We start from the raw sequence: 16,377 nt of genomic DNA, 5'->3' as shown, positions 1-16,377 counted from the left end.
AAAATAAAATAAAAAGTTTTTTATTTTTTTAAAAATGTTAACAATTTTTTAAAAAATGTGGCTAAACCGCACCAAACCGCATTCGGTTTGGTGTGGTTTGAAAAAAATGCAAACCGCGGTTTGGTGTGGTTTGGATCCAAACCGCACCGCGAACACCCCTAATCCTAACAAACTTAAACTAAGCGAAACATGATCTCCTAGATAAATCAAATTGAAGGATCAAAGGTTGGATGCTTAATATTTTAAACATGGTAGGAAGATACACCTTAAAAAAATCAATCCTAAATACCTATCCAGTACTTGCTATGCAAATTACTCACCTTCATTAATAATTATCAATGAGTTCGAAAAGTGATGTAGGAATTTTCTTTGGAATAGAGTAGATGGTTTCTGATATATTCTTAGAACTAGTAGGAAGGTTATTCGTGTTCCTATTAACAAAGAAGGCTTTAGAATTAAAAATTTAAAAAGATTTAACCTTGCTTTTTACAGCAAAGTTAGGTTGGAAGATCCTTAATCAACCTTCAAAACTTTGAGTTAAAATATTAACTACAATATACCTTAACTACAAGAATTTTATAAACAACATTAATCCTAAGAAAAATGATTCACCAATTGGGAGAGACATACTACGTGGTCAAAATCTTTAAATAAAGGAATGATCATAAAATTGAAAATGGAGAAGACACCTTTATTAGCAAAAGGGATTTTCTAAACCTAAGGGAGCACCTTCAAATTACCTATGTGTGTGTATGTATGTATGTATGTATGTATGTATGTATGTATGTATGTATGTGTGTCTAAGGATTGGAGGGGTAACCCTAATCTGTCTATCCATGGTCTACTTAGCTGAATTCTTTGCTTCTTTAAGCTTTGAGATGATTTAACACTTTAATTTTGAGCTTGAAAAATGATGGTTGGGATTTATATGGCTTATTTGAATTTTGAAGAGCATATTTGAATTTTGAAGAGTGTATATGAATTTCGAAAGACAATGAAAGGAAAACAATTATCAACATATCTATTGCACCTAATCCCCAACCAATTAAGACAATTGCTTCTCATCGTTGAGCACCAAAAGACACAATTTTGGTGTCTATAGTATGTAGCCAATAGCATAGGCTACAAAGTGGTTTGGATAAATCGTGTCATAAGTTGTAAATGGATTCAAGTATAACAAGTCACAGTTTAAAACAATCCATGTTTAATGGGGTGTTTTTTTTTTTTTTTTTTTTTTTTTTTTTTTATTGAAACGGTTTCAGGCGAAATCAGTTAGAAAAATTTAGTTTTGTTTGAGATTTCAAGTCATCAAGCTTCGAATTGATTACATGTATAGTGGGTCATAAATGATTCAACAAAAATCCAATTTATTCTATTTCAAGTAAATATAATCCGTTAGGATTAAATTTCAATTTCCAAATAATAGGTTGTTAATGGTTTAATTCTTGTCAAATCGGAACAATAACACGCAATTTCACAAGTTCAAAATAAAATTCAACATTTGACGGACACAACACAATATACATGTAGACACAACACAATATACATATTCCTTTGTCCCTCCCTCCCTCAGTCCCTCCCTCCCTCAGTCCCTCCGAGCAAAATACAAATACAGTCCTACACTCGTACAGTGGTACCCTGGTAGTCTGGTACTGTATATTGATACACAAAAAGTGGACATAATTAATTTTTAATTACCAAGAACATGGAAGAATATCAAATAATAACAAAAATTAATTACACACCATTAGTACAACTTCTTCTTTAAAAAAATTTCCCCTAAATTCCCTCCCACTCAATCCATCCATATTCCATTCCTCCCTAAAAAAAGCAACACTTTCCCCTCTCTTTTCTTTTTCTCTCTCCAGAACTTGCAAATTACCATCATTCATGGCTGCAATTTCATCTGACCACACAATTGCAGACCATCTCAAATGCCGTAAACCCAGAAATCATCATTCATCAGATCCAAATAACCCTCAAATGCCTTCAATTATCCAATCTACTCGCTGTAAATCCTCCATTTCTTCCCTATTACTCTCTACTTTTTCAACCAACCATGAAACCGCGAAATTCACCCCCAAAACACGAAGTTTACGGGGTTTCGGGTGCGCGGCTCGACCCGAGGTTACCGTCCCCGGTGTTATAAGGTCCTCGGCTGATTGGGAAACTAGCCGACAGAATAAGAGTGACAACAACAACAATAACAGTTGCAATAATAATAACAATAGTAAGAAAAAGAAGAAGAAAAATGGTAAGAAGAAGAATGTTCAACAATTGCAAGGTGCTTTAATGGAAGACCCAATTGGTGTTCAAGATTTATGGTGTGGTGATGCTTCTGCTGCTGCTTCTGTTGATTGTGTTAGACCTCTTTCTACCAATTTCAACCGTGGTAAAATTGATCTTGATAAATTGCAACATAGAGAGGTTATTATTTTCTTTTCTTGGGTTTTTCTTGGGGCAGATTGATTCTAAATTTTGATAGATTTTGGGTCTTGGGTTTCTATTTTTAAGCATCAATTTTTGTTGAACTTCTTTTTTTTTTTTTTTTTCTTTCTTTTATTTATTTTTTAAAATAGAATTTTTGGTGAAGTTTTTTGAATTAAGTGATTTTCCTATAATTTTTTTAAAACCCTGAAATTTGAGCCAATATTCGTGGAAGATGATGACATAATGTAGCCGGGTTAAAATAAAATTCCTTCCTTTATCTCGAATAAATTCTTTCCCTTTGGACCGCAATTTCTCGAAACAGAAAGGAATTTTAGAGACAGATGATATAAAATTTTAAAGTAGAGGAATTCAACATTAACTATGCGAAGTAATAATGTCGAGAATTTGTTAAGACTTACGAGTACTAAAGTAAATTTAAAACCTTTTTGTGCGTAATAATTTGTTTTAATCTCTTGGATTAGATTAGATGAAATTACGGGCATAAATTCTTAAATATATTATTTTTGATTCGAACTTTATACCTTAAGATTGGTGCTGCTTTTTGTCTGGGAAGGCGGAAGGCATATTTTTATGTAGTAGATCATTTTTTTTATCCTTTGTTTGATTTCAATAATGCTAAGATAGTATGTAGTTTTCCCATCAATTTGTTGGGATTAAAATAACATATATAAATTGGATGGCCAAACTTAAGTCTTCTTCTATTTGTCTTAACTGAATAACTGATTAGATTAATTGGTTTGATACAACGATACGCGTAAAATGGTGCTAATTTAGGAATTAATGATACAATCACACGTTGGTTGAGTTTCGGGTATTCTGAAATTCATGTTACTGAGGAGAGTTTTGGCCTAATTTGTACATTTATTTAATTTTTATTGCTAGTTGTTCGCTTGAGTTGTATTACTGTCTTTTGGTTCGATTTCTAGCCAGTATCATTTGACTGTGTTTGACTACAATCTGTCGTTAATTCGTTGTATATTTGTCTACTTGACTACTTGCAGAGAGCCTCTTATAATTCTAGACAAAGAGTGAGTGCTGAGCAATTCTCTGCTCCGGGCCTGGATTCTGCCTTTTATATTCCCCCTTTTGGGCCGGATGTTTTTGAAGCCCGTTACTACCATCATTTGCGTAATCGATCCCCCGAGGGGCTAGCTGAGGTTTGTTTATATGGTGCTTATATGACTTTAGTTATCAAATCTACTTGTGGTGAATACCTCTGGTTGCATTGTAGGTTAACCTTTATGAAAGGCAAAACTTTGCTTAGCAATTTAGTAATAGATTTTGAAAGTGCCAATTCATTTGTTTGTCAAGTGACTTTTACTTGATGATGTTTTAGGCTTTTAGGTATGATTTGTCCCCTAAACCAGAAATATAATTTCATGTGCACCGTCTATCATTACATTAGTGTCCTGTTTTTTTTATGGTATTTTTTCATGAAAAATTATATATTTCAGATTAATCTATATTAGGTGTAAAGTAATAATCCACCAAGATCTGTCTTGTTGTTTAAACATAAAACTATAGGGCGTCCCAGTTATCATTGTTGACCCCAACCCTACAGTCCCCTTCACAGGATTTGTTTGGTACAACTAGAAAATATTAGCCTATATTGATTTTAACCATATGTATTTTTTTCGCTATATTATATGGTAAATGTTATAATCCTGCTGAAGTACTTTCTAAGATAAAATATAGAAACCTAGTTATAATATTATAACGCGACACTCACTTAACTTGATTTAAATGTGACCAATTATCTTATAACAAAGTCCATAGTTGAGAAAGCACACAAAGTTTAATTTGAAAGGATTTTTATAATATGCTTATGGGCCTCTCACCAAGTATTTAGCCAATTGTTTACCTTTAAGCCCAAGAAGAAAGAGTGGTTTTCTGTAAAAAAAAACAGCATTGTCTAAACTTTTTCCATTATAAAAATTGAGAAGATTTGACCATAAAAATCAAACATATCCTCTGATTTAGAAATGGGATGTCAAAAGATTTAAAGTTTCAATTTGCCAATTCTAATTGCTGATTTTAGTGCATAAAAGCAGGTAAAGTGGACTTGACTTTTCTCTTGTTCTCAACCTTGAAAACCACATCTTCATCATAATGCCCTTAATTCTTTATTTCTCTAAAGATTCTGTTTTGCTTGGGAAAACTATTAATTACATTCAGTAGCTTGCTCGTGAATTTATGTTGCTACTTTAGACCATCACTCGAGGGATTAAATAATGATTTGTTAGGCAATGTCTTGATTATATCCTCATGTGGTTGGATGTTTATAGTGTCACAGAATCATTCCTCTACTTATAGCAGTATATTCTAATAACTTATATTGAGAGTTTGACTTTTGTGGGTAGCTACCTGAAAAGTAAACAATAATGTGTGAAAAAAAATGAGAAAGTTATGGATGCATTATGGCCATTATCTATGCTTAGGTTCTAGCTGAAATGGAGGACAATTTACTAAAAACAAAAATGGAATTACAGTGTTCTATTTATGTGTAATCTCTGTTAACCCCTAGAAGAAAGGAAAAAAGAGAAAAAAAAAAAAAATTGAAAAGAAAAAGCAAGTGACTAAAAAATTTGAAAAATTTAATAAAAAGCTGCATGGATTCTAATAGATTTTTTATTTCCTGCTTCACATAAGTAGTCCCCATGGCTGTGATCTATATTTCCTAGAAGATTGAATGGAGCTCTTTATTTATTTAAATTTATTTTGGACAGTTGAAGATATTATTGAAGTAACAAAACCAACACAGTTAAAATGGAGAAAGGAACCTTGAATTCCCGTTTTATTGACTTGATTAAACAAATTCCGATATTGTATGGTTATTTGGTGTAAAGAATGTCGTCCCAGATGTCCCATCCTTTGTTTTTCTTTCTCTCTCTTGAATCATGATGGTCGTCAAATTATATAGACTAAATGAGTCAGCTACATTGCATTGGCCCAGAAAACTTATAAAGTTGTCGGGTGTTTTGTCATTTGAAGAAAAACCCTCAAAATTTCAAGCTAGTCTTCACTCCACCATTTTGTTAGAACACTATGGTCACAATCATCTTTGTTCTCATTCCAACTTGATGAAGTGATTGCTAGATGGGTTTTTAGAACTACGCTTTGTTGATATGGATTTTGGAGATGTGCTATGATAAATAGCTTGCTGTAAACTTATTCTGGACCCTGGCTTTAGATACAAAATAATTTAGAAAGAGATTGATAAAACATAAGATCTACTTTAGTGTTCCTATAGGAAGAAAAATTAGTATATTAATTAAATTTATGGAGAAGTTGGGTTGGTGGTCTTCATCTTGTACTTCTGTAATTCATTGGCTTTGGAAGATTTCATATCAAATAATATTTGAGTTGTACTTTGAATGGGAAATGCCTGATGTCATAGAATGATTTTTTTTTTTTTTTAATTGAATCTTTGAGGTCTCTTCATTTATCTCCACTCAGCAATTCCAAAAGCCAGAAAATATACATGTAGCTCTTAGTGGTTTATTTATTTATTTATTATTATTTTTTTTAAATAATAAATTTTATGCAAGTAGTATTCAACCTGAAGTCTACTGTGGTTACTCTTTTTCTAACCACCTATGATGTTTCTGTACTGACTACTGACTACTGACTGCTGAATCCTCCCATTGTTTTTGTGCTACTTGTTAGTAATTAAAATTGAAGCAACTTATGTTTCAAAATATCATGTTGAATAAATGTGACACCTGACCAAACATATGGGTATGTTGTGTACACAGATCTTAATGTTTCAAAATGGTCTGTTGACGGGCAGAAGATCAGGTATTGCTGATAGATACCGGGATTTGAGACTAGATGTTGATAATATGACATATGAAGTATGACTATCTTTTCTCATTCCCTTGTGATCTTGTCATTGCTTTTCATTTTCAATTAACATATAGGCACGAGTGTGGTTTCAGTTTTGCTTATATGTTGCTACCTATCTTTCTGATGGTCCAAACAGGAATTGCTTGAACTTGGTGATAGAATCGGGCATGTGAGTACTGGACTGGGAGATGATCAGATTGGTAGATGTCTCAGGAAAACCAAGCTCTCTATCCTAAATGAACTTCCATCACAATCCCACATATCTGCAGACATAGAAGGAAAATGCAGCATTTGTCAGGTCAGTTTGAAGTTGCCACTACATAATGTTAATATCTCACAATCCGTTCATGTCATTAAGTTAAAATAACTGAAAACAATAACAAACCCTAAATACGATAGTCACATGAAATTAAAGTTGCAAGTTGTATTTGCTGTCAATTATGCAGGAAGAGTATGAAGCGGAAGAAGAGGTGGGGAAACTGGAATGTGGACATGCTTATCACTTGCATTGCATAAAGCAATGGCTTGTGAGGAAAAATGCTTGCCCTGTTTGTAAAGCTGAAGCATCTTCTCTTTAGGATTCCGAGTTGGTTATATTATGTGATTATTGATATTTTCCCATTTGTATAGATTTAAATTTGACGGTCATTGCATAGTAGGATAGTGTGTTTATTGCTGTGTTGTGAGTTTGTTGGCTGTTCAGAAGCTTGGTTTCCTACTTCAACCGATTGGGAAACATTATCAAATGGGTTTTTTTTTCCCTCTTATATTTGTCTTCCCTGCTGAGAGATTCATGAGCTACATTAGAGAGTTTTGTTTTGTGTTATTTGATCCATAAATTTGCTGATTTGGCCCATATTTATACCTTTGTAATTCTGTTCGATTTCATTTTGGGTACTGGAGGTTAAAATTGCATTTGCTGAGCTGGTATGATATTTGGAGTGAATTATTAACACTGTTGGGTTGAATTTCCCAACCCGAGCTAAAAAGTAATGACTAGTATGAACTGATGTTCAATGATAAGCAAATCGACAATACAATTAAGTAATTAACCTAATCTGCTTTTTCGTACACAAAAAAAAAAAAAAAAAAAAATAAAAAAAAAAAAATAACATGCCTTTTTTTTTTGAAAAAAAAAAAAATTATTTTTAATTTTACTGGTAAGGACAAGATATTCTATTGAACCAACATCTTCATTGGTCAACCGGCTTAGCTATATAAATCAACGCTTAAGAGTAGAGGAAGAGGGTAAGAAAATACTCAACTCCCAACCAAATATAGGTAATGGGGCGTCCGGATCCTCTAGAGTTGGAGGAAAACTCTACCATGTAGAGTTGGGCTTATCACAGCCCTCCATGCATATCAACGGTTATTATCACTCAACCCTCCTTTTACTCCCAAAAACAAAAGAAAAAGAAAAAAAAAAGCAATTAGCGGTTACCGAAGTCGCCTAATTAAATTGCTTAGCTTATTTTCCCATCAAATTTTCAGCAACAGGATTAATTATTTTCCCACCAAAATCTTCACTACTTTGATCCGTAATACTATGAACCTATATCTCCACCATTGTTAAGCAAATTATTTTTTTTTAAATTTGCTTCCCCAACTTTTAAACCTACAAATATACCCATTAAAAAAAATTAAAGCAACAATTATCTGGCATTGACAATAATTCAAGTCGCAACATTTGATCAAGAAGTCTACAATTTGTGATTTTGTGTTTTCATTCAACCATTGCAAGTAAGATGAAATTGCTCCAATATATGCCCTATTTTAATTTATATTTCAATTGAAAAACTTCAATTTTTTTATATCTTTTTTATTTTGACGCTTTAACTTATTTATAATTTGAATGATGATCTTTAATGATTCATACTAATAGCAACAATAAAATTTATTTGTCTTAGAATGGCCAAAAGTAACGACGAAGTAGAAAATTGGGTTCATCGGGTAGGCGTGGAATTTGATTCGGTGGAGGATGCTTGGAATTTTTGGTTACAATATGGAGGGAAGATGGGATTTAACGTTCGTAAGCATTATGAGAACAGAGGCAAGGATGGACAGGTAACTTCTAGGAGATTTGTTTGTTCAAAAGAGGGTTTTCGTCAACCTGACAAGCGAGACCACTTGACAACCAATTTTCGAGCTGAAAGAAGAACCGGATGCAAGGTCCGGATTGGTATTATATTAATTAGATCGACAGGAAAATACCAGGTTCATGATTTTGTATTCGAACACAATCATGTACTTCATCAACCGGAAACTAGCCACTTGTTGTCGTCGCAGAGAAAAATTTCTGAAATACAAGCTATTGAAATTGAACTTGCGGATGATTTCGGAATTCGTCCTAGAGTAGCTCATGAGTTCATTGGTGCTTATGTGGGTGGATCTTCTAATCTTGGCTACACTCATCAAGACCATAAAAATTATCTATGAAGTAAGCGCCAAAGAGATATGATGTATGGGGAGGCAGGAAGTTTATTAAAATACTTTCACTTACAAATAGTGGAGAACCCTTCATTCCAATACTCAATTCAACTGGATTGTGAAGAGCAAATAACAAACATATTTTGGGCTGATGCAAAAATGCTTATTGATTATGCTTTATTTGGAGATGTAGTTGCCTTTGATACTACCTTTGATACAAATAAAGAGCATGGACCACTTGGTGTATTTGTTGGTTTTAACCATATCAGGGAGACAACAGTTTTTGGCGCAGCTCTTTTATACGACGAAATAGCTAAATCTTTTAAATGGTTGTTCGAAACATTTCTAGCAACACATGGTAACAAGAAGCCTAAGACTATTTTCACTGACCAAGATATTGCTATGGGAAAGGCCATTTCAGAGGTGATGCCTGATGTGTGGGCATGGATTATGTACTTGGCATATTACAGAAAATGCAACCAAGCACATATTACGTGATGGATTAGATGTTCTTCGTGCATTCAAAGCTTGTATGTATGATTACAAAGAAGAAGCGGAGTTCGAAAAGGCATTCGAAGCATTACGTGGCCAAGTCACCAAAGGTACTTGGTTAGATAGTATTTATGCTTTGAAAAGAAAATGGGTAGAATGTTACATGACAAATGTGTTTTCTTTGGGGATGCGAAATACTCAGTTAAGTGAAAGTTTTAATAAAGACGTAAAAGGCTATCTAAAATGCAACATGAATATAATGCGCTTTTTTAAACAATTTGAGAGAGTTCTTAGATTAAAGCGTCAAAATGAGTTGCACAATGAGTTCAAGAGAAAAACTACCAAGAACTAAAATGAAGAGAACACCTTTACTCAGGCAAGTTAGCCAAATATATACTCCTAATATTTTTGAAGCATTTTAAGATGAATATGAATGGTCAACAGCAGCTTATATTAAGCCACGTGTTGAAGGTCAATTTACCAATGAATATAGAGTTGTAATTTCTGACCCTGAGAATGACAACTGTATTGGAAAAGAATATAAAGTATTGGGTGATCCTTCAATAGAAACTGTTTCATGTAGTTGCAAAATGTTCGAAAGATTGGGGTTATTATGTTCTCATGCATTAAAGGTCCTTAATACTATGAAAATTAAATTAGTCCCTTGAGAAATATATTTTGAAACGTTGGACTAAAGAAGCTAGGAGTGAGGTTGTGGAAGATGTTTCTGGAAGGGCTATTCTTGAGGACCCTCGATTGGATGCTACTCGTAGATATAAATCAATGTGTTAAAAATTTGTGAAAGTTGCTTGGAGAGCATCTAATTTTGAGGAATCATCATCACTTTTAGAGAATGAGTTTACTAATTTGATTTCTGAGGTTGATAAGTTATTTATGAGCCTTGCTATCGAAAAAGGTAGAGTTTCTTCTGAGGTGAATTCAAGTGAACAGCTACAAGCATGTGTTCCTAACAATATTACTTTGAAACCAAAAGAGGGGAAAAAAGGAGGAAAGCGAAGAAAAAGTTGGACTGAAAAATTTCATGATGCAAATACCCAAGCCTCTAGGTCAAAGCAGACAAAACATAACAAGAAGAAAGTGCCAAATCATTCAAATACAGAAAATATACCACCACAGGTAAGCCATAATCATAACTTCATAAAATAGTTAACATTAAATTAAACTTTTTTTTAATATATTTTTTTGTATTTTTTCAGCAAGGAGAAATTTATAATATGCCACATGAGATTAATTATGATAATCTTGAAGTCCCCTAGAGCAATTATACACAAGTGTTGTTGGTAAATATCATTAAACAATTGAATTCTTCTTATTTGTTGTGCTCTGTCACTGAATTTTGTGTTTTGTAACATAGGGTGAATCTTATGGGATTGAAGCTTCATCTTATTATAACACATGGAAACAGGTCCTATCTCAAACTCAGCTGTATTTGTAAATAATATAGTTTGCATTTTGATGTAATGCCTTATACTAATACATTTTCAACAACTTTTTGTAGGCTATGAATGTACCAAATTCTAGTCTTGAGCTCAATCATCAGACCTATTTTAGCAATATGTCAAATGTTGACCAACGAGGTATATTAAATGTTATATAATTCCTACAAATTGTGTGATACTTAGGTAGTACAAGCTGTGTGTGAGTTCACATAGTGACTTTTTTTTTTACATGGATGTAGGTATGTGATGCTTAAGGTCCCTCTGAGTTGCTTTACAAGTTGAAGCTCAAGTGCAAGTTTGATGAAGAAAGAGTCGTGTTTTTTTTTATTCTATGTAATCATACATCATTATGAATTTATCTATATGCTTATTTTAAATAATATTATAATCTCAATTAGTTTTATCATAACTCAAACAGTTCTTCGTTATCGTGTAGCCTATGTAGGATTTGAACCTACTTCATTGTGTGCTTTAGCACATCGCTCTACCATATTGAGCTAATAGGCTAGACATTAGTGGCATAGAAAATTCAAGTAGCCGAAGTAGGTAAGCTCTAGTAGGAGAGGTAGTTATCATACTACTATAAGTGAAATGTAGTTTGTCATATACTTGAACATAAGTTCCGGTAATTACAACTATATGTGAAGTAGAAATTAGGAGCAAAATTCAACAGTTTGAAAAGTAAATTAAAATGGGTGGAAAGCAACAAAAGTTCTATTAAGTATTACGCAATTGCTTTGCAAAAATTAAGTTCTATTAAGTACTACGCAACAAAAGTACTAAGCAAAATTCAACTTGTAAACTCCTAAACCAAGTATAAACTAATTAACCATGATATAATCAAGATAATATTTCCCCAAAATTTCTAATTAAAATATAAGAGCAACAAAATTAAACCCATCAAGCTCCAATAAACGAAAAACCAATTACGAAGTATTATTTTAGCACACAATATATCAACAACAACAATTACGCAATTGCGGTTCACAAAGATCATAGAGGGAATCAAAAGCCCCAAAATTTATCTCATTCAACCAAAACAAAACCACCAAAAATTAAAATTTCAAGAAATACATACCTGATTTAATTAGATGCCAGGTGATACATTGATGGTTTTCATTGACGGTCGAAAGATGAAATTGCCATAGGTACTGAGAATTTTGGTCATCTAGATTCTAGAAGACAATGGAGAATGAAGACCTATGAGAGAGATTGAAGTGAGGGAGGTGAAAAATAAAAAAAAATGAGTACAGCATGTAATTGGGGTGAATAATGATTTTTTTAAAAGTTTTTTAATAAAGTTAGTGGAGGGTTGAGTGATAACAACCGTTGAAATGCATGGAGGGCTATGATAAGCCCAACTCTTCATTGTAGAATTTTCCTCCAACTCTAGAGGATCCGGACACGGTAATGGGGCTTAAACTTGTAATTTCAAAGCCATAATGTAAGTTTTCCACCACCTCCGCCAAAAACGCTTGTTTGGTTATCTACCTAATTTATTTGCCACATCTAATTATCAATAGTTTATCCATTATCCGTGAGCATCTACGGTGAGTCGGTGATTACGATGTCAAGAAAGTTAATACTGTAGCTATCATTCATGCCTCCTTGAATTAAAATAATTGAACAACCAATCAAATATTATTTTAGGTGTAAAAGGTGACTTTTTAAAATCTTTCTATTATATGTTACTAGCTTAATACCATGCAACGCATGGATTTGACAAACCTTTATACGAAATAATAAACTAGTGTAGGTCATATGCCATGTACGGTAATTTTTAGTGTTATTATCAATTTACAATCATTTTAATCATTGTGAAAAATTGTCAAAAATTAGTGTGAATTAAATTAATAAAACATTTACTAAAATGAAACATAGTCATGTAAAAACCGATTAGCTTGTTTGGCATTGTTTTTTGTTTTCGGTTTTTTGTTTTTTTGAAAACAAAAAACCAAAAACAGGAAACAAGAAAAGGTGTTTCCAATTTTTGTTATCAGTTTTTAAAATTAGCATGAATTTAATAAATTTGACTAATTTTTTATTCATTATATGACATGTATCATATGATTTTGAAAAACAAAAAACAGAAAATCAAAGTAATGCCAAACGAACCCTATATGTGCTTTAAAGTTAAGCACTTGAGCATATAATTATTTATGTATTTTGGTGTGGTATTGTTAAAGTGATATTATTCTTTGTCAAAGTAGGGCTTAAATCTTACCCTCATTCATTGATTAATCATCAAATATATAGAGTACATAGTTCCCTAAAAACATAACAAACAATATATTCAAGATATATCTTGAGCCTATAAAATAGAAAACTAAGTATATGATAATAATCACAAAGATATGATAAGATTTCCTAATAATATTCCTAACACCCCCTCAAGTTGGAGCAGGTGGAGTGAAGAAGCCCAACTTTCTAAGCAATAGATCGAATTGAGATTTGCCGAGAACTTTGGTAAAGATGTCGGCAAATTGCTCATGGGTAGGAACATAGGATGGATCAATCAAACCTTTTGAATAGCATCTCGGACGAAGTGACAATCGACTTCAATATGCTTCGTCCGTTCATGGAAAACCGGATTCTTTGTAATGTGCAAAGCGGATTGACTATCACAAAATAGCTTCATAGCCTTAGGATGTTGCACTCCCAAGATCAAAAGCAGCTGTTTTAACCACTTCAACTCACATGTAATAGCGGACATAGAACAATATTCTGCTTCCGAAGAACTTGTAGAGACAGTCTTCTGCTTTTTGGTTTTCCAAGAAATAGGTGACTTACCAAGGAATACTAGCCACCCTGTCAAAGATCTACGTGTCAAGGGACACGCCGCCCAATCCGAATCGCACCAACCCTGCAAGGTTAATTCACTATCTAATTGTAGTAAAATACCTTGATCAGGAGTTCCTTTCAAATATCTGACAACTCGTAAAGCTGCCTCCCAATGTTCTGTTCTTGGAGCATGCATGAACTGAGACAAAATATGAACCGAATAGGCTAAATTAGGCTTAGTGATGGCAAGATAGATCAACCTACCAACAAGTCTGCGATACGGTTCCGGATCAAAAAGAAGTGAACCACTAGCTAAGCCAAGCTTGTGATTCTGCTCCATAAGAAAGCCAGCTGGCTTTGATCCCAACAATCCTGCTTCTGAAATGATGTCAAGAGTATATTTTCTCTGACAAAAGAACAAGCCCGAAGAGCTACGAGCCACCTCAATAACCAAAAAATATTTCAGAGTACCAAGATCTTCATATGAAAACAATCACTAAGATATGCTTTGAAAGCCTTCAACGCAGCGGAATTATTTGTGCAGTAGAATTATTTCAGAGTACCAAGATATCCATATGAAAACAATCACTAAGATAAGTGAACAAAGAATAATCAGAGTACGATTGTTTGAAACCGTACGCCTTCAAAGATGACGTTGGTTTGGCAAACCAACATCGAGGAGCCTGTTTTAGACCATACAAAGATTATCGAAGGAGACATACCTTATTCGGACGAGAATATTTGAAGCCTGGGGGAAGTTTCATGTACACTTCTCCTGAAAGATCACCATGAAGGAAGGCATTGTGAACATCCATTTGATGTAGCTCCCAATTTTTAGAGGCTGCAATAGCAAGAAAAACTCGAATAGTGACCATCTTAGCAACATGTGTAAAGGTTTTCGAGTAGTCAATGCCCTCTTTTTAATGATTCCCAAAGACGACCAATCTAGATTTTAATCGTCCAATGCTGCCATCAGAATTGTACTTCATTTTATACACCCATTGACTTCCAAGAGGTCGTTTTCCGGGTGGAAGATCCTCAATTGTCCATGTTCCATTTTTTTTTTCTAGAGCCTGAATTTCAGTTTGCATTGATCGTCTCCAACCTGCATCTATCATGGCCTCCTTAAAAGACCTTGGCTCTTTGCCAGAAGTAATAGCTGCAATATAATTTCTGTAATGTGGAGAAAAACTGTCACAATTAATATAATGTGCTACAGGGTAAGGAGTATCTAAGGGATGCCTCGGAGACGGAGTGTTAGGAGAGAGAGATGGAGATGGATTGTTTGTGATAATTGTATGCGTAACATAGTCTCGCAATTTGACGGAGGGAATTTTCGGTCTCATACCCCGGTCTAATTTTGCATGTTACTCAGTGTTCGAAGGCTGCTGGGTTGCTTCTAGTTGCTGCCTTGGCACAGCAGTGGGCTTCGCGCCCCCCTACGGTCAGCAGGCTCCAGCCGCGGGCTCCCTGTGGATTGGTTTGCCTGGCTGTGGGTACCTACTGCTTGCTGCCGCAGCACTGCAGGGGACTCTGCGCCCTCCCCACGGCCAGCAGCGTCCTGCCGCAGGCTGCCTGCGGACTGTACTACCTGTCCGTGGGTGCCTGCAGCTGGCTGCTATGTTGTGAGCTGCTCACGCACTTGCTGCGGGGTTGCTTAAGGCACATCACCTCAACCCTCACCAACCTCGTGAAACACCATACTCACATCATCAAAATCATACGGCACATCCATATGTATTAGAACAATTTTTTCCGGAATGATATTTGTGGAAATTGGATTAAGAAAAGGGAAAACATCTTCAAAGAATTTAACATCACGAGACACAAAAATTCCTTTGAATCAAGATCAAATAGTCTCCAACCTTTCTTCCCAAACGGATAGCCGACAAAGACACATTTTCGACTCCGACTTGCAAATTTATCACCCTTAGCTTTTAGATTGTGAGCAAAGCAAAGACACCCAAAAGTACGTATTGTAGAGTAAGATGGGTTTGTGCCAAATAAAATTTCATAGGGGGATTTATTGTGCAAGAGAGGGGAAGGAGTTTGGTTTATTAAATGTGCGGCAGTAAGGACACTTTCACCCTAAAAATATATAGGCAAATTAGCTTGAAATCTCAAAGCTCTACCTACATTTAAAATATGTTTGGGTTTCCTCTCAACTCGACCATTTTGTTGCGGAGTGCCAACACATGATATTTGAAATAGAATGCCAGTTGCATTAAAGAAATCACGCAAACAATTAAATTCGGTGCCATTGTCACTTTGAACTACTTTAATTGTCTGAGAAAACTGTCTATCCACCATTGCCATAAAAGACATAAACATACGGAAAACCTCCGTTTTATCAACTAGCAAATAAATCCAAAAAGCACGAGAGAAATCATCAACTATATTAAAAAAATAACGAGCACCACAAGATAATGCATGTCTATAAGAACCCCATAAATCACAATGAATTTTTTCAAATATTCTAGAGGCTTTATTCTCACTTACAGGAAAACTAGATCTAGGGTGTTTAGCACGAAAACAAACTTCACATGCTTTATTTAAACTACCCTTACAATTATTAACGGGAGGGAGAAGTTTCACAACTTTTTCCGACGGATGACCCATACGCTTGTGCCATAATTCTAACAATGCTGAAGATTCAGAAACAGCCACATGTTGCACCGAAGCTTGTCCTTCGAAATAAAACAGTCCATCCCGCCTAATACTCGTTCTAATCAGCTCCCTCGACTGGTCTTGTATAACACACATATTAGAGTTAAATTGGACAGTGTAATTTGTATCATCAATCAATTGAGGTACCGAAATTAGATTGCAACACAAATCAAGAACAAATAACACATGGTTAAGAATAATTTTTGATGATAATTGAATTGAGCCTTCCTTTGTGGCGATTACTGTTTTGTCA

General features: G+C 34.4%; 2 protein-coding genes across 2 annotated transcripts; both read left to right on the top strand.

Moving 5' to 3' along the window:
- The first annotated feature begins 1,786 nt into the window (after positions 1-1,786).
- On the top strand, positions 1,787-7,123 carry LOC145568742 (uncharacterized). The gene is made up of 5 exons (XM_081628160.1): positions 1,787-2,427; positions 3,453-3,608; positions 6,207-6,305; positions 6,434-6,595; positions 6,744-7,123. Exons 1-5 carry the CDS (start codon positions 1,891-1,893, stop codon positions 6,873-6,875), a joined length of 1,086 nt encoding a protein of 361 aa, XP_081484286.1. The 5' UTR covers positions 1,787-1,890; the 3' UTR covers positions 6,876-7,123.
- A 1,082-nt stretch (positions 7,124-8,205) lies between these two features.
- LOC145566453 (protein FAR1-RELATED SEQUENCE 5-like) lies at positions 8,206-8,733 on the top strand. The gene has a single exon (XM_081625869.1). The coding sequence runs from the start codon at positions 8,206-8,208 to the stop codon at positions 8,731-8,733; it is 528 nt and encodes a 175-aa protein (XP_081481995.1).
- Positions 8,734-16,377: the final 7,644 nt, after the last annotated feature.

The sequence above is a fragment of the Chenopodium album genome, chromosome 11, assembly GCF_948465745.1.
Source record: "Chenopodium album chromosome 11, dcCheAlbu1.1, whole genome shotgun sequence".
Lineage (NCBI taxonomy): Eukaryota > Viridiplantae > Streptophyta > Magnoliopsida > Caryophyllales > Amaranthaceae > Chenopodium > Chenopodium album.
This window is presented reverse-complemented; position numbering and strand designations above follow the sequence as displayed.